The 27,175-nt window shown below is 42.7% G+C and overlaps 1 protein-coding gene across 50 annotated transcripts in view; it reads right to left on the bottom strand.

The window, feature by feature from the left end:
• The window catches only part of clasp2 (cytoplasmic linker associated protein 2), a 64,780-nt gene that overhangs the window by 6,651 nt on the left and 30,954 nt on the right, over positions 1-27,175 (bottom strand). For 2 of the 50 annotated variants that reach the window (XM_044172219.1, XM_044172259.1), the window contains 31 exons: positions 25,791-25,864; positions 25,526-25,618; positions 25,258-25,403; positions 24,647-24,782; positions 24,444-24,514; positions 24,218-24,277; positions 23,997-24,074; positions 23,547-23,714; positions 22,230-22,270; positions 21,690-21,842; positions 20,443-20,466; positions 20,004-20,021; positions 18,419-18,520; positions 18,164-18,190; positions 17,241-17,267; positions 15,385-15,549; positions 9,633-9,677; positions 8,183-8,320; positions 7,804-7,866; positions 7,101-7,207; positions 6,921-6,944; positions 6,602-6,757; positions 5,830-5,921; positions 5,676-5,739; positions 4,934-4,993; positions 4,616-4,618; positions 3,963-4,126; positions 3,397-3,475; positions 980-1,123; positions 643-786; positions 413-519 (listed from right to left, as the gene is read on the bottom strand). In XM_044172219.1, the coding sequence (XP_044028154.1) occupies positions 413-519; positions 643-786; positions 980-1,123; positions 3,397-3,475; positions 3,963-4,126; positions 4,616-4,618; positions 4,934-4,993; positions 5,676-5,739; positions 5,830-5,921; positions 6,602-6,757; positions 6,921-6,944; positions 7,101-7,207; positions 7,804-7,866; positions 8,183-8,320; positions 9,633-9,677; positions 15,385-15,549; positions 17,241-17,267; positions 18,164-18,190; positions 18,419-18,520; positions 20,004-20,021; positions 20,443-20,466; positions 21,690-21,842; positions 22,230-22,270; positions 23,547-23,714; positions 23,997-24,074; positions 24,218-24,277; positions 24,444-24,514; positions 24,647-24,782; positions 25,258-25,403; positions 25,526-25,618; positions 25,791-25,864 (2,773 nt within the window). The remainder of the gene's footprint in view (positions 1-412; positions 520-642; positions 787-979; positions 1,124-3,396; positions 3,476-3,962; positions 4,127-4,615; positions 4,619-4,933; positions 4,994-5,675; positions 5,740-5,829; positions 5,922-6,601; positions 6,758-6,920; positions 6,945-7,100; positions 7,208-7,803; positions 7,867-8,182; positions 8,321-9,632; positions 9,678-15,384; positions 15,550-17,240; positions 17,268-18,163; positions 18,191-18,418; positions 18,521-20,003; positions 20,022-20,442; positions 20,467-21,689; positions 21,843-22,229; positions 22,271-23,546; positions 23,715-23,996; positions 24,075-24,217; positions 24,278-24,443; positions 24,515-24,646; positions 24,783-25,257; positions 25,404-25,525; positions 25,619-25,790; positions 25,865-27,175) is intronic. The other 48 variants (XM_044172225.1, XM_044172221.1, XM_044172233.1 and 45 more) reach the window with 48 other exon arrangements.

Here is a 27,175-nt window from a genome sequence, read left to right as displayed (position 1 = left end):
TACAGCTATTACTGTCCTGCTAAATATCACCCTCAGTATTGTTTTACCCAAAGTATATTTTCATATGGTGTTACATGAGAAAGTCAACTTTTCTACTACACATTTAAAATATATCTGATTGAGATAAATGTAAAGAGTGGAAAAAACTATTTAAATTACAAAACTACAAAAACATTATTGTTCATGAATTACAGTGCATCCAAAGACATCTAGAGACATAAAGGAGAAGAAGAAGAAGCACAGAATCATTCTGTCTCTAACTAATGTGGTTTAACTGATATGAACATCTGTAGACTTTAGTCGTTTCCACTGTGTACATCTTGGCCTCTGCTCATGCTCATAAGTCAATGATTGTTAGATGGATTTTCCATTTTGATGAACTGTGGTAAGTGGAGGTGTGTGTGAGTGTTACCTTGGTGAGGGGGTGTTCTGGGAGGTGTTGGTGGGGGAAGTGACCGGGCTGGACCAGCTGGCTGGAGATCGGGGGGTGTGGCGCGTCAGTGGACTGCCCATTGGTGCCTGAGGACGTGACAAAATATTCCATTAATGTTACAGTATAATGACTGACAACTATAGCGTACCATGTGTGTCTGAAACACTACCTACTCTCGTGTGGACGGGGAGTTGGTGTGTGTGTTTTACCTGTGCAACGTTGCCAGTGTTCTTCAGATGGTTTTGAAGCAGCTTAGTGGCTCCGTCTTGAAAGGTTTTGGGCAGAGCTGCCAGCAGCATAGTGAACTCTGGAGTGTTGAGCTGGAACAATGAGATTAGCACCGACTGGGCTGCCTGTAACACACAAAATACATCCCTCTCAGTTAAACAGACTTCTGAAAGAATCGCCACTGTCGTTCCCATGTTTGTGTGTATTAGTGAATCAAAGGGGGCAGCAATTCTTTCCGATAACTTGAGAATTAACTGTGGGAATAATGTTTTGAGGTGGCCTTTGAGTAAGGTAACTGTCAGGTCTGTATGTCAGTACCTTTCTGACGTCAGAGCTCTTGGGTTCACTCGTCCAGGTGATGATGCGGGAGACGGCCAGTCGAGTCTCACTGGAGTTCACAAAGTCTGGAGCTTCCATCTGTAACGTCAGCGTCTCAATATACTTCAGTATGGCCACCTTCACCTGCAATACACACATTTATAAAATTATCAGTAACTTGATTGATAACGAAGACATAGCATGGCCAATATTCACCTGCAAAAACACAAATACAGTCATAACAAAACTTCACACATGAAAAAGTGACCACAAACATTCACAGTCAGCATGTACAACCACAGCAGATTGTACATCTCTTGCAGGTCTGAAAATCAAATGATCTGATGAATAAGTGAGAAGATCAAAGTGGATTCATGTACATGCTTTATAATGTAAAAAAAACAAATAATTCAAAAAGAAAAGTGAATGACAGATGAAAACATTCACCGCAGGCTCCGAAACGCCACAACAACTGACTCCTGCCCTGATTTTCCTCCATCTCTCTCCCATTCTCCGTCTCTCTACATATGCACCTCAAGGACCAGAATTTCCTCCAAATCACTTAGCAGCATCGCGCACGCCATATAATTGCTCCCCCCAGAGCGCACTGACCTGGGAGGACTGGCTCCAGGCTGCGGCCTGCTCGTCTAGAGAGCAGGCGTGGCGCCGCGCTCTGGGGGGGAACAATTTTACCCCGGACCCTCCCCTGCCTCGCCCACAACACGAGCTCCGTACAGGCTTCAGAGAGAGAGAGGAGAAGCACCGCATCAATCAACGGAGAAAGAAAGGGAGACAGGGACGGGGGAGGGCAGGGGGAGACAAGAGAGGAAAAGGAAGGATGAGGGAGGGAGGGTGCAGAGAGTTTAAGGAGTAAAAAGATTGGAAAATAGGTTTGGGCGATATTTAAATTTTATATTATTCTGAAAATTTGGCTCGTTTAGGCCACACGATGGCAGCAAAGAGCTGTGATGCCTAGTTAACCAACATAAATCAGTGGGTTATGAAGCTTCATGCAACAGTTTATATGCTGGATAATGACTGCTACACTGCTGAAATGCTCAACATTGTATTAACAGCTTTATAATGTCTACACTTTTATCATGGTTCAATGTTTCCCACACTTTACTTGGGATATACGCCCAGATATATTAATGGCCGCCCAGGCATAATTTGGTGACCCATTTTAGCATTTTTTACTTTTAAAAGCAGGTTGAGCAGATTAAAGTAGCTGTGAAACACTAAAATAAAATTAAGTAGAATTAAAATGGTAAAATAAGAAATAACCTACTATAAGTAGGGTAATGTGTTCTTAATATTTTCAAATAAAATACTTAAATACCCACCGCCGTGCGCCACAAGTACCCTGTCATTCTGTGGGAAACACTGTGGTTGCAAGGAAAGTGTATGAGTTGATCTTGCAAGTCACCTCTGCATGCACAGGCAGTATCTTTAGACTGTTATTTGCATTTTTTGTGTAATATATATATTTTTTTCTGGAAATTCAATTAAGAAACTGTTTATAGATAAAATAAGCAAATGGGAATGTTTGGATATTGCATATCATATAAAAATCCAGGTACTTCATTACGTCAAAATCTTGTAAATCCAAGATTGCCATAAAGCAAGCACCCTGCCCTAGCCTGTGATGTGAGCTGTGAGTTCATGCTATGAGCTAACAGAGAATTTAAAAGAGAACAATCTTTGTGGACTATTATTTCTTCAGGCCACAGAGTAGGTCCACAACTGAGCTTTAAGCAGCCATTTCTTACTGCATGAAGTCAAATGAAGGGCAAGAATAGTCTTTATATATTTGAAATTGAAATTGTGGTGCTGATAATATCTTTCATTGCCCAAGCCTAGTTGGAAGGCAGACTGATCAGGAATGAAAAAGTCTGAAGAATGTGGTGAAACACTGGGCAGGAAAGGGTGTGGGAGGGGGCAGAGCGAGAAAGAAATAAAGGGATAAGGAGAGCGAGGACTGAGGAATGAGGGATAAAGAAGCAGAAATTGAGGGTAAGGTAAGGGGAGGTGGCACTGGTGAGGCAAGAAGTTGTTCTAACAGAAGGGTTAGTGAGAGAGAGGGAGGAGGAAAGTATGAGACGATGGATAAGGAGTTAGAGAAGGAAAGCTTGAAGGGAGTGTCCACACTGTAGCAGAGCAAAAAGCCAGTGGAGTGGCTACATCAATCGCTATCCATTCACAGCCCAGAATTCAGGATTTTGTGGGGTTTTGGGAGGCAGCGCCAGCATGGGCAGGCATGAGGTCATATCAGTACAGCAGTTACACCATGGTTACACAGTCCCTGAGTTTCCAGCCTTATGTCCATCCCATCCTCCCACCAATCCCTTACTCAGACCTTCACACACTCAGCTCTCTTTCTCATAAACACACACACATTAAATGAACATGTCATTTACCTTGAGGTTGGGCGTCTGTGTCTGGTCCACAGTGAACCGCATGAGAATAGTAAACTGGAGGTCATTGGGGAAAGACTCTCTATCAGAGAAAAAAGAAATCCATATTAAACCTCCAACGCACACAGAAACACATCTCAAGAGTAAAATGATCTTTGCCAGGTGTCTTGACAGGTTAAGATAAATTACTGCATTACTACAAAAGTCAGAGGTAAAACAATGATTTCTCTTAATTAAAACTACCATTTGTGTATGTGTGAAAACACAAGAGAAAGAATGAAGCAATGATGCTCAGATGCCTATCTATTCTTTCATATGTAACAAATAATCTAAGCACAAACTAGCTTTTAGGAGCTTTCAAACACATCTCACAGTCTTCTTGAGATGTGACTTAAAGCTCCAAAAAGCTAGTAAGTGGCCCTTTGACCTTTTAAATTATTCTGTTACACATACTATTCCCAAAGGTCAAGAGTGACCTTCCATGTTTAAATATAATTTTACTACATACCTTAAATTACGTTACCCATGGGTCAACAACCTACACGCCCTAATCTGTATGTGACACCCACCGTGTGACATCCAGAGCTCTCTGAACTTTGGCCTGTACAGAGCCCAGCAGGTCAGCACCCATCTTCTTCAGCAGCTGTGTGAGCAGGACGAACAACCAGTCCTGCAGATCCTCCTTATGGACGTGGATGAAATCTACCAGTGTCTCCAGGAACATGCTGAAAACCTAACCACACACACACACACACACAGTTTGGGTCACACAGTGACTCAGTCACTCAACAATTCACGTTTCATCCACACATGCATGCACGCAAGTAGTCCTGCATTTACAGTATACGATTATGCTGAAAAAGTTTCATGTGAGAGTAGCATTAGTTCCCATTGTGAAGTTAGTGGTTATTCACTCATCATTGCAGCAGCCCACCTTCCTTCCCAATCACCAATTAAACTTAAAATCACCCAAATTAATAATAATAATAATATTAATATTAGAAGACAACCACAATGAGATAGTTAATTACTCGACAAGAATTAAGACCATCTCTACATGCCAGCAGTTGATTTCAGCAGGACAGTGTCGTTACAGGCAACATTATGTGAGGTAGGTTAGTGAGTGATTGTTATGTTGTAACCCTGATAAATGGTTATCCAATCAGATTAATCCATCCAAACACAATGTATAAACACAGTAACACTGATTGGCCAAACTTACTCTCTACAGAGAGTTCCAGAGAGGGGTGGCATGGGGGAGAGAAAGACATATCTGTTAGCATCCTGACAAAGAATACCTGAGTTCGCTCACAATCTTGACTTTCAATCCACATTTTCAATCCAACATTTGCAAAATGGAAATAGAGTCAAATAGATAAGACCAACAACATCTTTATAAATGTGAAGTGATGTTTTTGTGCACACTAGGAAAGAACTGAGAATTAAAAGATGAGTTTAAAAACATGGGAGATGAGAAAGAAGAAGTGGGAATGGTGTTGGATAGATAGATGAAGGCAGAATCCACGGTGAGATGCAGTACCTTGAAGGAGGCTGAGCTTATACTGGATTCTGCCGTGCCGTACACCCTGCCGGAGTCTCGCTGAAATTCATCAAATCGTCAAATGTCAAACGAGGGGGAAGGGGAGGGGGCTCACACACCTTACGACATGTGTGAGGCATCGGGCACTCAAAAATGCCAAAAGAAAAGTGGCAGTGTTAGAGAGGGCGAACCGCAGGTTAGTCGGAGAAAAGAGCTGGCAGCCCAAATATTTGTGTGTATATTCAAGTGCGTCTGAGTGTGTGTGCGGTCAGTGTCACTTCAGATTGCAGGGAGGGAGGGGAAAGACAGGGAGTGGCAGTAAATGCAGTGAGCACAGCCACAGGACGGCGGAGAGTGTGAGGTCACACGCAAAGTCAGGCATGGCATGCCATTAGAAAACAGTCTGTTGCACACTCTGCATGCCTGTGTTTATGTTTGAGTGTGTATATCCATGTGTGTGAACATCTGAGAACACATTTTGACCTGTTTATCCCGTCTTTATCTCTGAAGTCAAAAGACTATATTTTATATCCGTGACTGTTAAAGTGTGTCTGTGTGAATTAACAAAGAGATCCTTGTCTTTGTTTTGGCAGAATCCGGTACAGTGAAGGATGGTGGGATAAACAAAGTATGTAGAAACAAAATAAAATCAAAGTGGGTGAATAATGAATCTATTTGAAATGATATTGTAAATGAGGGGTGTGCGTCTATGTGTGAGCACTTGTGTTGCATACACTCATACCTTACTGTGAGGATCAGCAAACATCCTAGTGAAGATTTCACACAGCCTCTTCAACTCTACCCGACTGCAGATCAATACAACAAACAAACAGTTAGCTGAAAATCAACAATCAATTTATCCTATGAAAAACACATTTGCCTGTTCTGTGGCTGACCTGAGGGTGCGTTGGTTCTTGAGCAGCGCCTGTAGGCCCAACAGCCCCTCCTTCCTCTCTGACCAGTTGGCACTGGCACAACGGTTCAGCACCTGGCAAGAACCACAAAGACACACACACACACACACACACACACACACACACACACACACACATAAAAAGGCCTTTTAAGACTTCTATATAGAGGGAAGTAATGATATTAAGAAATACTGAGTGTTAAGGCTTTCTGGTTTTTCAGATTTCAGATTCAGGGGAAGGAAACAATTAAGTCAAAACAAGTGTAGAGCCGAACTGGAACTCAACATCAAAGAATGCATGAATCTCAGTGATCCAGTTCCTGCACTAATGGCACTAATTTCCTCACTGCAAAGTTGTAGTGCTCAAAATCAAAACCACTCACTGAACTGTAACCAGATGTTTATAAGCTCAATCATAGCCTCAAAATTCTACACTGAAGATACACGGTACAATTTTATTCAGCAATTCCTTAAGATCTGTGCATGGCTGAGCAAATGCAAGGCTTCAAATCTTATGTTTTTCAAATGTAATGGACTTAAAAGTACTTATATGTAATCTGTAGAGTAATATGTGATCAGCAGTATGAACTGCAGTAGAGCATTTTCTGTATGCCATTAGAGACAAGACATACATGGCTGGACAAAAGACAAGATGCACTATAAAGGTGTTATTGTATCTAGTTTAGGAACTTGTTGCTTGGCCGACTGACTATCTGGTTCACAGAGTTTTCTGCTGTACTGCTTTTGCCGCTAACCTCTGCTACATCTTCTGTCTGTCTCATGTAAGTGGGGATGGCTCCTCCGTTCCTGGAGCTGTAGGACCTCTCTGAACAGGCACTGGATGCATCACTGTTAGCGTCATCATCAGAGTACATGCTGTAGTTTTCGTACCGCCGCCGTGCTGGCTTCTTCTGCAGGTGGAGGACAGAAATGGAAAGGACATGAAATTAAACTGGCTCGCTCGCACACGCACACGCACACACACCTAGTTTGACACAAACACAGCTAAACAAACAAACACACACACACACACACACACACACACACAGGTAAGAGGCGGGAGAAGAAGCTGACCTTGGACCGCATGTCTCCCAACAGCTGACAGCATTAAACAGAGGTAGAACCAGGGGTTAGTTAACACAAACACACACTCCAGGAGGTGTAAGCTTCACATGGTGACAGCTTACTGGAATGTGCAAAGTTGTTATGTGTATTTTTATGCATATATGTTGGGTAGTGTATGTGTTTTCATACCAGTGCATCTGCGAGAGCCTCTTCTACGTCGGAGCCCGTGTTGAGGACCCTCATGGCACTGACAGAAGAAGAGAGACGACTGGACTGACTGATGCCAAACCCTGATCCTGTAGAGAATCAGACAGATCAAGAGAGTGGAAGGAAGAGGGATAGCAGGAGAGAAAAAGTTAGACTTGAGACCTAAATTTGCTAACCCTTTTCTCTCACTCATTGAGTTGTGTCTCATTTGTCCACTGATGATCCACGATCCGTGTCCTCATCATCCATTCTCTGACATTTACTCAACCCAACCACGCATTTCCTACGAACCGACCCTGTAAGTTGATGTGATGACTTGTTAGGTGACATTGTAGGTGCCACTGGGGGAGAAAGAATGATTGACAGAAAACACAGGAGAGCGTGTTGGTGTCCCTATAGAGCTAAATAAAGAAAACAAATGGGCACTGGTAAAACTGGCAGAATGGTTGTCAACTGGCAACTGAACGGGCGGAAACATGCGATTCCACTGGAAGGTTTGACATCCTGGAGCAGAATGTAAAAAAATAAAATAAAAAATAACACGGAGGCTGATGGATAAGAAAAGAAACAGGCTGACAAATAATATAGGAGAAGATGCGTGGCACTACAGAGAAAACGGAGCGAACAAAAATTAAGGCGAAGTGGGGGGGTGAGGTACGGAGAAATAGATGTACTCAGCCTTCACCTGCAGCCCCCAAAGTATCAGGTGTGTGGAGAGCTCCGGTAGAGCGAGAGTAGCTCCGCGTTGCTGCAACCAAGATTAAAAACACACATAGAGTTTAACACTCGCACACACAGACACACACGACCCTAACACTGACCGAACAGTGTGTGAGAGTAGAAACAAAGGCTGAAAAACAAGCAAGTGATTGCTTTTTCTTTTTTTAAATCACCCTTAACTTTTAAGTGTTGAGATTTTTACAAGTTTACTTTAAATTAGATACTGATTTAAAATAAAAGCCTACATTTCTTTGGTTTAAGCTAACTTTAGAGAAGAAAGGTTTCTCTTCTCCTTTGATGTCTTACTCATCCCTCCTGGGTATCTGTCCACTACTGCTACTCACCAAGGGGTGTGAAGGAGCGTATGGGGCTGGTGTCCCGGCTGCTCTCCCTGCTGGCCTCTCTGCTGCAGCCCTGACTCATACTGGGCCGAGGGATACGACTGCCCCGAGCTAACACCGCCGGGTTACAACACCACACCCCAGCAGGGGAAAAGATGAGGGGGGCAAGGAAGGGAAGGAAGAGGGAAGAGAAGTGGTAATAAGAACACAAAGGACAAGGGGAAGGGACATGAAGAAGACAACAAAAAGACAATGAAAAAAGACAAACATGAGCAGTGACAAAGAAGAGAGAGGGGAAGGTACATGGATAAAGACATAAATAAGACAGAACAGGCAAAAGTGACAAACTGACAGAAACAAGAAGGAATATGAGCACAGGTCTACTGGCCCTGAGGGAGCATCTCAACAGATTGTAGTCACTTCTCTTTCGTGATTTTCAAGCAAGAACAAGAAGTAACCTCAGAGGACTGGGATTAGGGCTGTAAATAATTATTTTCATGAACAATTACTCTGCCAATTATTGTCGATTATCATTTCGGTTTATTGTGTAGTCAAATGTCTTGTTTTATCCGACCAAAACCCAAAGATATTCAGTTTACAATAATATTTTTTTTTAAAACAGCAAATCCTCACATCAGAGAAGCTGTAATTATATCATAGTTACTGTAATTACATAGTTGACTAGTTTACAGCAAAAATTCACATTTCAGAATCTAGAACCAGTGAATTTTGGGCATATTTGCTTAAAAAATGGTTTCTCAAATCAAAATAGTTGCAGACACATTTTCTGTTGATCAACTGATTGTTTCAGCTCTAGATGAGATGCAACCAGAAGCGCAAGACTGCTGGACTCACAATTAAATGAAACAAACAGTGTGATAATCACATACACTCAGGCGATCAGCCAGCGTATGATACACAAACACACAGAATAGAAAATGAAGTGATCTGAGATGAATTTAGCGAGGGGTGGGTGAGGGGAGGATCTGTGTTTTCATCCAGTAGCATCACCGTTCATTGCTCTGTTCACCAGCTTCAGCATCTACCCAGCCAATCACGGTTAATCACAGCCTACAAAGGGTTACAAAGCCCTGATGAAGCTTCGCTGATCCTGCTAGAAGGTTCATTCACCGGCCATTGACAACAGGTTAGTCGAGAGAGGGAGGAGGTATGTTCATAATGCGTGGACATCTACCGATCATGGGCACCCATCACCATAACAGCACAGCCATGAAGCCAGAGACAGTTTAGAGAGATGGGTTCTATGAGGCTGAGGCAGTGAGCTACAGCTTGATGGAGGAATTAGGAAGGTGGGAGAGATTGTGAGATTTGTAGTGATGGAGGGAGATAAAGAATGAGGGATGGAGGGATGATTTTAAGATGAGGATGAGAATAGATAGTTTGAGGTAAAGAGATGGATAGCAGGATGGTCTGGTCGAGGTCGGAGCCTTACCTCCTCTGCTCGCTCCGTTGTAGATGGAACTAATGCTGGAAGGAGCTAGACGACAGAAGCAGCAGGGCGGGAACAGAAGGAGGACAGGGAGAAGAACAGAAGAGGAAAATGTGGAGACGGAGCAGGAGGGAAAAAATAAGTTGAGTTGAGATCCAAGGATATATGTGTTTTTAAAACAAGAGTTATAAATGTAACTAAGGTTCTATGAATTCTGGATGACCACCAGAGACGGTATGTAATACCTGGATAGGCATGGTGCGCATGTGCAGGAGGTCGAGACATAATACCAACAAAGTCACACGTGTGACCTGGTGACGCAAGCAACCTGATAAAAGGGGTCTGGCATCCAGCAGTCGTCTCCTACAGAATCTTCTTGTCAATATTCCGAGTAACAGTGAACTCTAGTGGACATCCAGAATTAATAGAACCTTAGTTAGATTCATAACTCTCGTTCTGTTTCATTTTTTCAGACTATCAGGGACGGTATGGAATACCTGGATGACACATACCAACAAGGTCACAAGGAAAATGCGGACCGAAGGAGCAGACAAGACCGCTGCCGCCACAGGATGAGGGGCGGCCACGTTAACTCTGTAGAAGCGGGCAAAGGTAAAGGAAGAAGCCCAAGTAGCTGCAGCACAGATGTCTCTCCTCAAGGCAGCCCAAGAAGTGGAGACACTCCTGGTTGAATGACATTTCACAGGGTGGGACCTGGAGGCCCCTGAGCCTGTATGCTTGCAATATGGTATCGACAACCCATTTCAAGAGTCTGTTTAGATAAGGCACAACCCTTCCTGTGCCCTCCGTAAACAAATAGCGCATCAGACTTATGGAACTCAGCTTGATGCATCTATGTACAGTCTCAGAGCACAAATAACACAAAGCAGACTGACATTAGGATGCAGTTCCTCCACTCCTGGCTGCGGGGTGAAAACTGCCAAATTGGTGTTGGGCCACATCAGACCCATCAGAATTCCAATTCAAACAGTCCCTGGCAACAAACATGGGCATGAAGCTCACCAACTCACTTTGCAGACGCAACAACGAGGAGAAAGACAGGCTTACCAGACGGCCATTTGAGGTCAGCCAGTTCCAGGAGCCCAAATGGTGAGGAACATCAAGTTTCCATTACGATAGGCAAATCCCACGAAGGCAACCGAAGAGCACCTCACCAGAGGATGTGATCTTACAGTTCGATAGTCCACCAAAACATTCCAAGCCAGCAGCAACATACACCTTAATGGTATAGGCCAAGAGTCCCTTATCCAGCAATATCTGCAAATATTTGAACAATATAGGTACAGAGCAACGCTGCAGGTCCATGTGTTGATCCTTGCACCAACTGGAAAAGACCTCTTGCACCTCTTGGCATACAGCATCCTAGTTGAGGATGCTCGAGCATTAAGTATGGTCTCGACTACAGCCTGATTGCAAGAACTCAGTAGTGAGCCTGGCCCTTCAGGGACCAAATATGCAGCCGAAGGTGATCAGGGTTAGGATGCAAAATTCCCCCCTCCAACTGTGACTGAAGATCCTGTCTGGTGTGAGAGGCCAAGGCACTCCATTGAGGAGCTGACGGATCACACGGAAACCATATCCTCCCAGCCAGTATGGAGTAGTACTGTCAACGAATATTCTAGATTTGATTATATAATCGAATTGTAAAAAAAAAAAAAAAAAAATCAGACAGTCGACTGTAAAAATTATTATTCGATTGTGGCAAAAAGCAGCACTACCACAGCTGGCTGCCTCGCGAGTTCTCGCGTTGCACTAAATGATTGATAATGAAATGTAGGTTAAGCTGAAAAGAGCAACAACCATGTGGTAATGATGGCAGAGAGTTCACAACCCAACTCGGCCACAGAGAGGGTGATTTACACTCAGAGCAATCTAAAAAGCCCCATTTGGAAATACCGTAAATCTTTTGTTATGGTAGCCCACCATAGAAAAGATGAAAGCAGAAGGTTACCGTAGTATTTCATTCAACTTTGATTAATTTGGATGAAAAAACGTTTTGATTATTTTGATCGGTGGACCCTTACTATATTAATACTTACTTACCCTAAATATATATATATAAATAATCAAGGAATGGACACATATTCGGACTATATAACCACTTCAAAAGGTAGGGAGGCAACACTTTTCCCCCGTCTCTCTTGTTTACCATGCCAGTACATTTGAATGAATGAATACTTTAGTGCTCATGGTTTTCGTAAAATGAACTGATTGAATTGTGACAAATCTAACCGATCTAATGATGTAACAGCATGTCCATATTGACACAAGTTTAAACATTTATATTTGTATGTGCAATCTAAGCAGCTTAGAACTAGCTCAAGCGGGTAACCTAGTGGGCTTTAAGAGGTTTTATACATCCAAAGAACTTCTATAAAAAACAGACCCGGCGTCTAATTGAGATTCAGATTTTTGTCAGCAGATGGCAAAATTCTGGAACCTTGTGATAAGGCAAGCTACGTAAGCTACAGTAGCCTACCATTCCAGCACTAGCAATCCAAGGGCACATCTCAAAAATATGCACTCAAATGAGCATGGCCTGATATCCAGAATTCAACCCAAACCATATTTGTTTATTTTATAATGTGTAGGTATGTAGATATTTTTAAAAGACATGTTTATGTTGAAACAAATATACCTACAAGTAGTTATGTCTCTCATTGTACTGGTTTGCCATCTTATGGACATAATGTGCAAAAATAGATATTCGAATAGTTCAAACCTATGTGTTTTTTTAGAACAAATAATCCAACATCAGTATGGAGCCACCAGCAGCATTGTGTGACTGCATCTGTCTATCCTGTGAAGTGTCAGCATGAGTAGTGGAAGTGGAGGGAAGGCATACAGGAGGCAGTCTGGCCAGGGGTGTGCCAGGGCGTCCTGCCCCAATGGACTGGTTTGTTCTGAGAGGGAGAACCATAGCGGACAGTATGTCGATGTTTCCGAAGCAAACAGGTTGACTTCCCCTCTGCCTTACCTCTCCCAGATCATCTGAACCACCATTGGGTTCAGTCTCCACTCGCCTGGAGGGGGCTTTTGGCGGAAAAGCATGTCTGCGGCCCTGTTCTGCACACCTGGCAATGGCATTGCCCTGAGACTTGCAAGGTGAGGTGAGGCCCACTGGTGGAGCCTCCCGCAGGGACTGAATGGATTTGGTGCCCCCCTGGTGGTTCACTGTTGAAGTGTTGTCTGACAGAACAAGAACATGTTTCCCTTCCAAGAAAGGAAGAAAATGCCTGAGGGCTAAGTGTACTGCACGCAGCCTCTGCTGAGGATTCCAGGGTCCCGACTGCCCTGTAGTTCCACGCAGCCCCCTAGCCCGAGAGGGAGGAATCTGTTACCACTATCTCCTAGGGGGAGGGAAGTGAGCCCAAGAAAACACCACGGCACAGATAAAGCCGGTTTCCCAGGGTTCTGGAGACCGAAGGCACTGGCTTGAGACCATCACCATCCTGTTTTGGTGCCTCTTAGGGTTGAGGCCCAAACTGTTGATCCAGATCTGCAAGGGACGCAATGAAAGGAGCCCTAGAGGTATGACTGCCTTTGTTGCTGTCAAACTGCCCAGCAACTGGAGGAGCAGGACGTATGTTAGCCTTGTGCCTCTTTGAAAGAGGCCCAAATGGGAGAACCCGGAACTGGTATCCCTCGAAGGGAAAACGAAGGAACTGCCTGTGGTGGGGTGCCACTGGCACATGGAAATAAGCATTCTTCAAGTTGATGCTTGTAAACCAGTCTCTCTCTGACACAGCCTAGGGAACATCCACTGTGAGAAGCATGTGAAAACAAAGAACCTTTACGAACTGGTTTAACTCTCTGAGATCGAGCATCAGGCGAAAGCTGCCATCCTTCTTTGAAACAAGAAAAGAACGTTTTACATTTTCGATGGCACCTTTCCTTAGAAGCACTGGAATTTCCTGCCTGAGAGCCAGAGACCACACCTGTTGAAAAGAGGAGGCTCTCGATAGACTCGGAGCGCTGGCTGCAGGGTGAAGAGTGCTGGTGTGTCTTGGTTTAGTGAAAGGTGCCTGGTGTAAGTCACCAAACTGTTGACTGATTTTGTTCACTTGTGCACTACGCTCCAAGGCCTGTTGGGCTGCAGGTCCAACACCTGTTCTCTTGCTTCCTTATCAGTAAAACGATTCCCTGAGGCCACAATAGATAGTGCATCCTCATCATTTTGGCTAGCAACAATAGCTAGGTCATCACTCTCATCATAGGCCTGGAGTGGCGGCTCAGAATTGGCAGTGACAGCAGCAGCGGAGGGGCCGCCAGGCTGTAAATTAAGAAGAAGGGCCTTAATCTGGGCAAACTCAGAGGCCAATTTGTCCACTTTAAGGGCAAAAAGATCATCACACTTCTGTTTCTTCTTAGTGTTGGAGGGGTCACCTTGTGTATGCCTGTGGCACTTAGAACATGAAGGGTGGCTGAATGCAGGTATTCCTGAAGGAGGTAAGTAATGCTACTGTCAGACCGGCCCAACCTTGCAGTCCTCTCTGCTAACAGCATGCAGTTGCAGTTAGAGCAAGCATTAGCCTATCTGTCAGTGCCTGCCTTAGGTGTTCAATACCAAGAGACAATGGACATCTATCATGGCCATCCTCTGGGCTGAGAGGGGCCAAGCAGGAGTTACAAAGGGAGAGCATAGTCGACTTCAGGATGGAGTTAGTGGTCTAACCAGTGGTGGGGGAACAAGCCCGTTCCTACCCCACAGCCACCGCCAAGGCGAGCGCACATGTAACGTTACCGCCCTACAGTTAGATAATAACAGGAGAGCGCGACACCCTCGCCTACAAATCCAAGGTAAACCAACACCTATAAGGCTAGCGATGTAACAGTAGAGCAAGAAACGGTCAGCTACGAATCCGATAAAACCAGCACCTATAACACGCTAAGGCTAGCGATGTAGTGGTAGACCGATAACACTCAGCTACACATCCAAACTCCACTAAATCGCCCTAGTAGGTGTAATTGCATGTAATTACCTTTAATAAGCGTCAAGTCAGTAGTCAAGGAGCAGTTCCCCAACCATCGACACAGTTGTCATAACGAGGCAAATAGAGCTCAGCGAGACTGGACAGTCAAGTACAAAAACCACAAGATAATACAGCACACAATAGAAATTCATCCTTAATGAGCGGAGGTGCTAAACGGGTAGCAAGGCACGCCCGCCAGGAAGATGGCTACTTATCTGGAAAGTCCAACGCTTTGTAGTCGGAGTTTCAGTAAAACTCCCGGTGGAGATGAGCACCAGCTACGCAGCCTCTGGAGGACTGAACATAGCTCCAACAGATAGGTTATGAGGCTACTGGAATAGGAGGTAAAGCACTGATGCTAGCTAACGCTAACAACATACACGACCTGCACGCTTAGGCGAGAAGATGACAAGGAGACGACTACTGGGTGCCAAGCTCCAGTAGGCCATCAGTAATCAGGTTGCTTGTGTCACCAAGGTCACACGTGTGATTTTGTTGGTATCATCAATTGACCTCCTGCACATGCGCGCAATGTTTATCCAGGTATTACATACCGTCTCTGGTGGTCAGAAAGAATGAAATAGAAACAAGACGACATATAATCTTTGAGCAGTTGTTATAAAACTGATGCAGGAAGACAAATAAAAAAAAATAAGAATGTTATTTGTTCAGTTGTTATGAATGATATCAAAACAAATTCCAAAGAAAAATGTGAGTGCATGTTTAGGCTTCCCTGTATGAGACAGTAATTGTTTACTTACCAACAGACAGGCGGGTGGGGGAGGAATCTCTGGAGCAGCCCTGGCTGCGGGGGATGCGGCTACGTCTGTGTCCGTCCCCAGCCAGCACCCGGTGGGCCCCTGAGCTCATGGTGCTCAGGGCCGTAGTAGTCAGAACACGACCCGGGGAGCCACTCCGACTGCCGGCTTCAGAGAGACACAGAGAGAGAAGAGGACAAAATACAAAGACAGGGACAAAGTCAGAGTCTTACTCAGGTAACAGTGAAAGCTATAGACAAATTTAACCGATCTCCATCTAATGTAAGGATTTAAAAAAAAAAAGCTGACTAGTTTTGTATACATACAACTGACAAAGACAGTTGCTACTGCCCTCCACTTAGTGGCACTAGTGTCCAGGCACTTTTTAGTAAATGTTGTAACATACAGTATGCATATAAAAAAAACAGACAGAACTTAATGACAAACTTTACAGTATTGGATGGGTGGAAAGAGGATTCTTGGGGTAAGGAGAGTTGAAAACCACACCAAGAGGAAAAGTGCATTTTACAAAGTACAATGACTTTGGTTTGGAAGTGTTGACACCTACTAGTAACAAAATCTTTCATACAAAAATACAACAAAATAAAAAACATTTAATAAATAAATTTAAATTAAATGAATAAAGTGTCATAAAAGTGACATTTTGACAACATGATGATAATTTTACAGACAGCTCTCCTGCCTTTTTAAAGATGCAGGGGAATAATAATAAATAAATAAATAAATGACAATTGTTTCTGTCCAAAATTAAATATATCATATTTGATAATAGAGGTCTCTTTTTCTCCTCCCCATGACATCCTGTCTCCAAATGCAAAGCCCACGGTGTGTCTGATTCTACAATGACTCACATTACTATCAACCTGAAGACAAACAGTTGAGGAGAAGCTGCTCTGCAGTGCTGAATATGAAGTGTGTGAACAGGCTTTTGGGGAACAAGCTCCAGGGCTCAACACATGAAGCTGGACCTTAACTGATTTCAACATGACTGAAAATGAGCACGCAGACCAGACTCTCTCTTTCTCTCTCATTGACACACAAAAACCCAACTAAAGCCACACACACAAAGTCAACACATGAAAAGTCTGTTTCTATGTACGAGTACCTAGTGACACAGAGCTAAATAAATACATCTGGAAAAAAGCTAAATAGGGATTGTTCTGGTATTTTGGGGGCATCTTGTTCACCACTTGTAACTTTACAGGTATGCAGTAGCTGATAATTTATTTTTTTTTATACTTTTTATCATGTAAAGATAAAAAGTATAGCTATTTGACCCCTAAACTTTTAAACATTTTTTGTTATATTTTTCTGTAAACCTTCCCTTCCTTTCTTCCTTCGTATCCTTATATTTACAGATACACAAAGCTAATGTTGATTCAATAAATGCCTATGAGCATTACAAAAATATAATTTTTACAAACTGTTGATAAGATAGTGAACTATATAAAAGGTGTTATTACACCAAACGAAACTACAAAATGTACGGAATTATTTGTTTGGGATCCAAAAATACATATTTTGGAAAACTGAATGCCAGTAGGGAAAGGTGTTGTCCTTTTTACAGTGGACAAAACATTATCTTCTCAAACTTTAGGCTACATCCAGGCACACATAAGAGTGCAGAAACAAGGCTCCCAAAGCAGTGTGATTAGCATGATCATAGAACAGCCATGTTAACAGTCTGTGACTACAAATCCCAGCATGCCTCAGCCAAAGTGGGAGGAGCCTTAAGTGACTTTTCTGGGTGCTCGTGAAGAAGGGGGAAGTCAGGGTAACAGAGGAAAGCCAGTAAAGATAAAGAGAGCAGGTAAAAAAAAGTAGCGTTGTAATCTTACCACCAACAGGGTTAGCAGATTGAGATCCTGAGCCATTAAGCCCATTGGTTGGGAGGAGGGGGAGAGCAGAGGCGTGGGGGAAGGAACAGCAGATTAAACCAGATGAATTATGGGTGTTAGCGCAAAAAAGCGTCATGGGAGTCAGAACACAGAGTACGATGGGAGCGCATCGTGGTGTTCCATATCGAGAATGAAGGCAAAGCTGAAGCACTTTGATTAAATAAATCCATTTATTAAAGAGAAAACAACTATTAAAATGTGTTGCTAAAACAAACACGCACACTGAACCAGCTGCAGATGATAGCCAGGGAAAAGCAGTGCATGTTGGGACACAGCTGGCATATGTATGAAGCAAAGTCTGTTCACAATGAGAAAAAGAAAATGCCTCAAAGTAAATATGCTCAAAAATATCCATCCACATTCACACTATCTCACACACACACACACACACACACACACACACACACACACACACAAAGAAATCTTTCTCTGCCTCTGTTCAGCTGCCATTTCCTCTGTTTATTAGTCTGTTGTTCTGAGATTTGGTCTTTTATCTGATTGGTGCACTGGGCTGTGGTCCAAATCACTGTCTGGCATCAAAGCCATCATGCTAATAAGCAGCAAGTATTTTTGGAAAGCAGGTACACACAAATCTGCTTTATGTGTTGCAATAGTAGCTAGCTCAGTGGCTTGAGTTCCTTCATGAAGTATTTTTAATAACCTAAATGACAGCCAGAGCCAGGCTATAGCAACGGAAATAAATTGTCCACCACACCATCCTCAGTGATGAGACACAGCATGCACAGAAAAACACACACACTTCCTCTTTACACAAAACACCTTGATCAGAATGAGAGCAATAGCAGGTGGGCCACCATTCCCACTGTGATAGACACACACACTCTGACACACAAACAGAATACCTGGTGTGCAATCGGATTCGTCGGAACCTGAAGGCACAAAAACATTTACATGGAGCTTATAGTCACCGTGAAGGCAACAAGAACTGAAACTCCACAACAAGAGCCTGAGAAACTACAAACACACACTCCAAGAAGCTCACACACACCATTTCTGTTGCTGTGTGTGTTTTTATGTAAGTGGACTTCATACCCAGAATGTTTCACTCACAACTGGGTTTAAATCATGCTGTCTGTTTGGTGGGAGGGGGTACATACGTTGTGACTGGGAGACCATCTTGGTGCGGCTGCGTCCTCGTGAGTCCACCTGGCTGGACACGCTGCTGGCAGTGGACAAGGGCTGCTTGGTACGTACACGGCCTGTATATATGCGGAGGGAAAAATACAGGAAAAATATAAACAAAAAGAACACACTGCTGTGCTTCCTATTGTAACACATCAGAGCAAAAACTGTTGGCAGCTAAATGAAGCGAGAACCTAAGAAGCACTACAGCAGAAGAAAAGCTACTAATGCTGGAAGCTGCTGAACGAACGTCAGATCCTAAACTAAAACACTCAGATTCAGCCAGGTGCACACACAGATAAATACACCAGGGATGCTTCAGTGGATTAGGAACCAGTCAAGTTGTAGTAGTCAATTTTATTTATATAGCCCAATATCACAAATTACAAACTTGCCTCAAGTGGCTTTACAATCTGTACAGCATACAACACCCTCTGTCCTTAGAACCTTGATTCAGATCATAGACTGTATATGAGATGAACGACATGTCTCCACTTCCTCCCACTGTACAAAAATGAAGCCAAAATATCCCGGATATGGGCGTTGCCATCTTAAGATGGTGACGTCACTTGGAGCCAGAGTCTGCGCAGTAGTGATCGGGGTTGGAGCCGTGGTTTCGAGGTCCCACCCATACACCCAGCCGACTCAATCGCGAGCCGGCCTCAGCTGTCAATCATGACGCGAAACCCCCTTTTTACAGCATTAAATTACTAATTAGAACCAAACTTATCAGAAAAATTAGCACTTGAACACACATCAGCGTGATAAGAACTACCTAAACTGACAGAAACACAAATCTTTGGGAAAAACCTATTTGACGTGTACTTTGATTTTTTTAGTTTGGCTCGTGTCTTATCTGCTAACAGTGACCTACACTGCAGCCAGCCACCAGGGGACAATCGAGATGTTTTGGCTTCAAGTTTGATGTGCTGTCATGTCCTCCGTCTTTATATACAGTCTATGATTCAGATAAGGAAAAACTCCCCCAAAAATGGAAGAAACCTCAGAAAGAGCAACAGAGGAGGGATCTCTCAGGACGGACAGACACGCAACAGATGTCGTGTGTATAGAATAAGTACATACTTAAAATCTGAAACTAGTCATGACCAAAGTGGTCATTTATCTCTAAGTATTGATCCATTTGATGAAAATATCAGCCAACATTTGGCAAGTCGTTGTGAGATATTACTGCAACCCACTTCATTCATATCAATCACTTTAGCTCCTGCAGCGCATCATCCGATCCACTCACAACTGCAATTTTTGTTTATGTTAAAACATTCTTCTTTTAAAATACTAAAACAACCAAAGACATAATTGAATTGCACAATTAATGTTGGATCTGTGATTTCAAGATTTAGAAACTTTTTTATTTTATTTTAGATTTGTAGTGTTTTAAATTGAGTGTACCACAGTAAAAGACTTTCAGTACATTGATTCCTGGTGGTTTCTCTGCCGACGACAACAAACTTGAACTCTAGGTATTAATTTTGTCAATGTTCCCAACTAGAACATCCCTAAGACATGCCCACACACACATCCACCTAACCACGATCTTACCATTGTCTGACCTGGTCCCTACAGACAGACAAAGAAGGAGCAGGTTGTAAACAACACATTTCACCTGACGTGTATAATAGCACTAAAACAACACATCCTAAGTATCTTAATAAAACCTCAATAGCTGAATGATACAGTTTAATGCAGGTGTTGATGGTTAGACCATTTCTGTATTAAAAATAAGATTAAACTTTAGTAAAGCAGAAGATGATCTTAGATGTGTAATTAGTTTGATTCATGATGTGCTGAGTAGGATGGTGATACAAATGACGGTTGAATGAAAGACTGAGAGCAGGAGGGGCTGTGGCCACACATTGCAACAAAAGGAGTTGACATGGACTGGTGGACTGGAATGAAGTGTGGAAAGGGGAAAGAATAGAAAGAAAAAAGAAAAGCATGAGTAGGTTGTCACTGGTGAAGCAGAGTGAGATGATCTTACCATCCGTTTTATCAGAGGCATCATCTTTAGTGGCAAAGAGAGAGAAAGAGAGGGTGGAAGAAATAAAAGGGAAGAAACAAAGGGAAACAAGAAGCAAAGGATTGATACAAATGATTAGTAAAAGTAAGAGATACAAAAAGAAAAGGAACACAAGAAAGGGAAAATGAAAATTGAACAGTGTCAGTAACAAGGAAAAACAAAATAATGAAAAGGAAGAAAGAATGTAAGACAAGAAAGAGAGGAGACAAGAGAAGAGAGGAGCACAGTGTGTATTAATTAAAGAACATCTGTTTTACAGAGAACCATGCAGATGCAGTGGTCAACATCGAAAACAGAGAGACAAACCAACACAGTAGGGATAAAACGATATACTGGCCAATATTCACCTTGTTGACTGCTATCGGCCTATCGACAAATAGGATGACATTCACCGATGGCAGTGGCCGATGTTTATCCGGTGTGTCGCATCAATTTTTCACTGGCTAAATTTTTGTTGGTTACTTGTATTTGTTGTATAGCAGGCTTTTTGTTTATTAAAAAAAAGGCTTTTCAAGCAGTTATTTTTTTTTATAAAAAACCCAATCTTTTTCATGTGAAAGAAGGTTATATTAATGTTTGTTTCATAAATTTGTATGATTGAATTGATGCTCATTCAAAGATAGTGTAATGAAGGGCTGAATGACTTTAAAAGTTTCAGTTATTTTTTAATAATGAAGTTTTCTTTGTTTCCCTGGCACAAAATAACAACAAAAACAAAATAAACAAAAAAAAAACACTGGTATCGGCATCAACTATCTGCCAAATTATTTTAAACATCGGTATCGGCCCAGAATTTCACAATCGGTGCATCCCTACAAAACAGAGGAAGATATTCAACTACAGAACATGCACACAGAGAATATCCATACCAAGACATACGCAGGGTACATTAACAGGCAATGAGCAGGCAGCAGGAGGAGAGTACAGGAGTGGAGAGGAGAAAGCCCAGTCCAAGCACTGACGTGTGAGAGTGTGTAGGTCCATCGTTATACACTGTTTTGTAGATGTGGCAAGCTTTTATAGAGGATGACTTTTACTTCGTACTTCAAGCTGTACTGTACTGACACTTGAGAATAACTACTTCTGAGCTGATCGCAGATGACTCCTCAGATGGAGTCTCCATCTCTGCCTGACATTCTGCTGATCACATGCTGACTGATGTCTGCACTGTTTGATTTGTCATCCAACTTGACTGACAGGGCCCTTACCCAGTGAGGAGTAGGAGCCAGGGGGCAGACGCCCCGCTCCCCTGGCCGGTCCGACGTTCCGGTGCTTAGCGACTGCTGCTGAGTTTACATCCACGTCGCTACGGGAACGCTGCAGGGAGGCCGACGACAGCCCACCCTTTGAACCCGCAGGGACTGATAGAACAGGAGGAGGAGGAGGAGGAGGAGGAGGAGGAGGAGGAGTGTGTTGGAGAAGGGATGGGAGGTGATGAAGGGATATATACGCATCACACATGCAGGCACCTCACTACACTTACACAATACTTATACCATACAGAAATACACAAACAGCCAGACACATATAGGCATATGTCTGCGCACATGTGTGTAGTAACATAAAAAAACATAACAGGATGTGGCTGTACGGGACTGGACACAGGCAGATGTAAATGAGAATGATGAGAAATGGCTCTGTAGGATGTTTGTAGAAGTGTATAGTGTATGTGTTTTCACACATGAGCATGTGTTTGAGAACGCGCGCGTGTGTGTGTGTGTGTGTGTGTGTGTGTGTGCTTGACTCACCTCGCCCTGGAGCTGCTGACCATTTAGAAGTCAGAGGCCGACTGACAGAAGAGGGAGAAAAGTAGGTCAGTCCACAACAAAACAACAACACACACAAAAATAACAATGACAATGTAGTGTTCAATAATAATTTCAATTTTCTTTTTTTCCTCAATGACAAAATATAAACAGCTCAATATTTTCTCAATGAAGTAGAGTGGAGTGGAATTACACTGCTTTCTACAAGCATTGCGCAGTAATCACATCCAAAAAGCTTATTCCATCCACTTCAAATGTAAACAAATACACACTAAAGAGTAAAAGAGGGCAGGATGAAGGAGGGTGATTCAGAGAATGTGTGCTAATTCAACTTCAACAATGATGTTTTTTGAGTAGATTTTCAGTAGTCGTGTAGTTAGTATATTCTGAGTTCTTCATGGTGACCAAAACAGACGTCAGTTCCACCTGTGGAAACCCCTGTGGCCTGAAGGCAGCATTTTTACATCTGTTCCACATGGAGTAAATTATTCTAATCAATAATCTAGTTATCTAATTCTATTTATTTTTCTCACTGTTTGATTCCACCAATGTAGATTTTTGTGACACAGCGTACGACTGGTCTTCTAATATTTGAGAAAAATAAGAACTGAAGATAGAATATCTCATAATAAATACTGTTTGCTGCATTTTATAATTTTTTATCATAACATTTTGTAACCAACACTGTAATGCTGCTTATTCTCTGAGCCTCAGCCACAGACTTCAAACTATATACTTCCACACTGAACACACTATTTACTGACAGCATATAATATAAAGCAGTTTAGCAGGAAAGCACGTCTTTTTACTTTGTTCTAATTTCAGCTGGCTTTGTATACATTTTGCCAGTGAACGACAATGCAGAGGAGCAATGCAAAACAATGACAGCTCCAAAATGCTGGGGAAAGACTGAGGATATAATGCCCTGAATAACCTTCTAGGGATTTCTTTGTTCAACTTCTGCAAAGCTTCAGCACAAGTGGATGAAGTTACTGGGGATTTTGTCTTTCTAAAGAGGAGCGTCAACTTTTATTTATCAGAATTGTTTCTTTTACTGATGCATACAGCAGAAAAGCTGGAGGAGAAAAGGGAAAGTAAACTGAGGAGATTTGATCCATGTACAGCAAGGATGTCCTACAGGGGTGTGTAGGTCCACAGATGGAGTCTTATAAAAACATTCCTAAAAATGGTTTCTGCCAAAATGACATCAATCTGCATTTTCAAGACTCAAAGGTAGTTTTAAAGTGAACCTAGAGGTCTAAAGTGAACTGTGGAGGAGCAGTGCTGAGCGTTCATTACTTGAGGCTCTCTTGAGAGGAGGACGAGGAGCGGTCACTCTGGGGAAGTGAGGCCACGCTGCCGGAGCTCTTCAGGCAGGACTGAAGGGTTTTCTGGTAAGACGGCTCCAAGGAGTTGTAGAGAGCATCGGCCTCCCCTGGAAAGTGGTTCCTTAGACCCCAGTAGGCCCTGAGAGAGACAGGGGGGAGATGAAAACAGAGACAGAGGTGGTTAGAGAAAGAGATGAGGAGAGATGAAGAAAGACAAATGGAAATGTAAGAGAGAAAAAAAAAGATGGGTGAGGACGAGGGAGGTAGAAAGATGACGATAGAGGAATGAAGGAATTCAGAAAGGAAAAGGAGGGTGGTGAGATATTTAACACTACTTGTTTTTCATATAATTGAATTTTAGGAAATGTGTGTGTGTGTGTGTGTGTGTGTGTGTGTGTGTGTGTGTGTGTGTGTGTCTTACTTGCGAGCCTCCACTCTGGCCTCTGAGTCTGCATCACGAATTCCCTTCTTGATGCTCTCAACCAGAACTGCTGTGTGCCTGGGAGAGATACAGAGATACAAAAGGTGCATTAAGTGTGAACAAGTATAAAAGCAGGTTTTAAACAGCTTTTCCTCCTGTGTAAACCACACTAATGTGAATCCTACATCTTTGCTCTGAACCATGTTGGAATCAATCCTCACCTCTCTAAAGAGTGGGTTTGCCATTCCTGTAGTAGAAGGTCCAAGAAATCATAACAGCGCCTGGAGATGACACATTTTTATCATTCTCATCACAAAAAACATCATTTACCAGCACCATCATAAGCATTTTATGATCTTATAGCTGTTTATTATTTGAGACCTGCTCATTTCCACACTAGGCTTTTTATCACTGTGACGTCAACACCAATGCCTTTGTTAATCTCACCTTCTCACAGCCACAGACTTGCATGTGCAGTTACTGGTTATCAAGGGGATGAGCCTGGGGACGTGGGTGTGCTGCAGAGAGGAGAGGAAGCATGCAAAAGGGAAAAATATCTAATAATCAGACTACAGTGGTAGTTCTTACACTGACCACAAAGAATCTCAACAAGACTGTTGAAAGAATATATGTGTGTTTGCAAAACTCACCCGTATGATGATGCGGATAGCTGACACACCGGAGGTGGCCATGACTTTGGCACAGTTGGGGATGAGGTTGAACAGGACGGGAACGATGGCCTCAGCTCCATGGTCAAATTTATTCCCGAGCACTGATGAGAGGTAGCTACAAGAATACACAGACGAATACACAACAAACACCCAACACAATCAAAGTTGTGATAAAGGTCATAATAAAAGGTTGAGTGCAATCTCACTAATCAGGACTTTGTCCGAATTCACACATTTATGAACTTTACAGTGCCCTCAAAAAAATTCCAACAATGGAATGAAAAAAGTAGTGTTCATGCTATGAACACTACTTTTTGAGTTTTTCAGTTTTACTGAGTGTTATATAGGAAGTAGTGAATGAGGGAGTGATTTTGGACACCACCCAGGAGTTTGAATTGTACAGGTTGTCATGATTTTGTTTCCTCTCACTGCACATCATGCTAACTCTGACAATGTGTGTATGATGATGACATTATCAAAAGTTCACAGTTCAGTTGTGATGTTTTACAACACATCCAACAACTTCTAAAATTTTGTATATTTTGTCATTGCAAATGTACCCTCCAGTGACAGCAGTATCTAACACTCACGCCACAGTGATGCAGGCCTCTCTGACAACTTGTGAGCGCAGGTCTTTAGCTGACAGTTTGAAGGCTCCATCCAGTAGCCGTAGGTGCTGGTAGAAACAGTCGTAGGTGGCTGCGCCCGCCACCAACAATGAGCGGATCTTCTTCAGCTGTAAAAAAAAAAAAAAATACATTACAGACACCAACAATGATAAAACGAAGCAGTGCACAAGAAGGTCATTTCATTGATATAACTGAAAAAAGAAAATGTGTTGACGATGAATCTACTGACAGCAATGGCTCTCTGGTCCCAGTCGTGTTTGTCATCGGAGCAGATCTCACGGATCTTATTCAGGTTGTCCTCAAGATCCCTCGATGAGTAGATCTGCATAGAGACACAGTGAAAGAAAACGGGAAAGAAGGGAGGGAGCAGAGCAAATGTGTGAAGGACAGAAAAAAGTCTCACACAGTCTGGCCAAGATAGCTTGTATAGTTTGGTTATTAAATGGGTAAAATGTGTGAGGTTGTCTGCATTTATGTTCCTGTGTGTAGTGTACCTGGACAGTAGGGACATCTGTGAAGGCTTTAATGAAGTCCTCTTCATCAATTGCCCCGGCACTTTCCTTGGATACTAGAAAATCATGGGACAGTCATTTAATATACGTGTGTGTATATGTGTGCATTAATACAATACGGATTTTGCTCTGGTTGGTTTTGTGATTCTGGTTTAACTCACAAAAACACAAGCACACTTCCAATTACACACACACACACACACACACACACACACTTAAGTCAGTGGGAGCAGCCTGTGTTTCTAATGGACTTCCTGGCAGTAATAGGCATGTCAATCATATTTCTCTGGGGGCTGGAAGCTCTGTGGACCACATCTCCTACAACTCCTTACTGGCAAAGCAGAGAGAAGAAACGAGACAAAGAAGGCAAAAAAATAAAAATTTGAAAAAGTGAGCAAGGAGGAGCTGAGAGCTATCCACGAGGAAGATAATATTAAAAAAGTGACACAGATTAGAGAGAAGACGTTCACAGGAGAAGAGGCTGAAGGGAAGGTGTAAACATGGTGGAGGAGAGTTGTGTATAAACAGAGAGAAAGGCAGTAGAAATGTATCCTTTCCCCTTTTTCCCTGGGGTTGGTTTCCATGTCTGGCTGTACCACAAAGATATGTCATGTCAAAACTCTACATGGCCCTCAGAGAGCTGGGGAACATCGATGTAGCCAGCTGGCTATCTGTAGGCACTATCCTCTGTTATTCTCAGGGAGAAACATGGTAGCAGCCTGGCCATGAAACCCACCTAACAGCACTCAATGAACATTTTAAATCATTTTTATTGCCAGCTTTATGAAATAGAAAGGTTCGTAGCATGTTATCAGGGTGAGCAGTTATGGCTGCAATAATAATCATAATTATGTTGATAGCTGATGCTTTCACAATTGTGAGAACTAACTTTGATACAAGAAACAAGCATTTCTGCTGAATAAAATGTATTCACCCTAAGATTGTAAACAAAGTATTTAATTACTCATATAAACAGATCTGGGAGATCATAATGTAGAGGTATGATCATTAACCAGCAGCGTGAAAAGAAATTGCTGCTGCGAATGAAGCATGCTGACATAAAGCAACCATCTTGGTCTTTGAGAGAAGCCATGCCCTGGTACTTCAATCCTTTTAGATACAGCTTTAGACTTTTTTTCTGCCAGTTATTGGCAAAATTGAAATATCGGTTTTCTGTCTGAGTCTTGCTGCCAGGTGTTGCCAGAGTGTGTGGGCATACGGTCATCTAAATGCAAATGAAGACAATGGGGCCTCCCATCGCCACCATCATGGACACTAGGCTGATACAGCAGAATAAAAGCCATTAACTCCAAAAAATATAAAATGACAAACAAAATGACACAAAATGTTTACAGCTGCTAACCCTT

The sequence above is a fragment of the Siniperca chuatsi genome, linkage group LG17 (assembly GCF_020085105.1).
Source record: "Siniperca chuatsi isolate FFG_IHB_CAS linkage group LG17, ASM2008510v1, whole genome shotgun sequence".
NCBI lineage: Eukaryota > Metazoa > Chordata > Actinopteri > Centrarchiformes > Sinipercidae > Siniperca > Siniperca chuatsi.
This window is presented reverse-complemented; position numbering and strand designations above follow the sequence as displayed.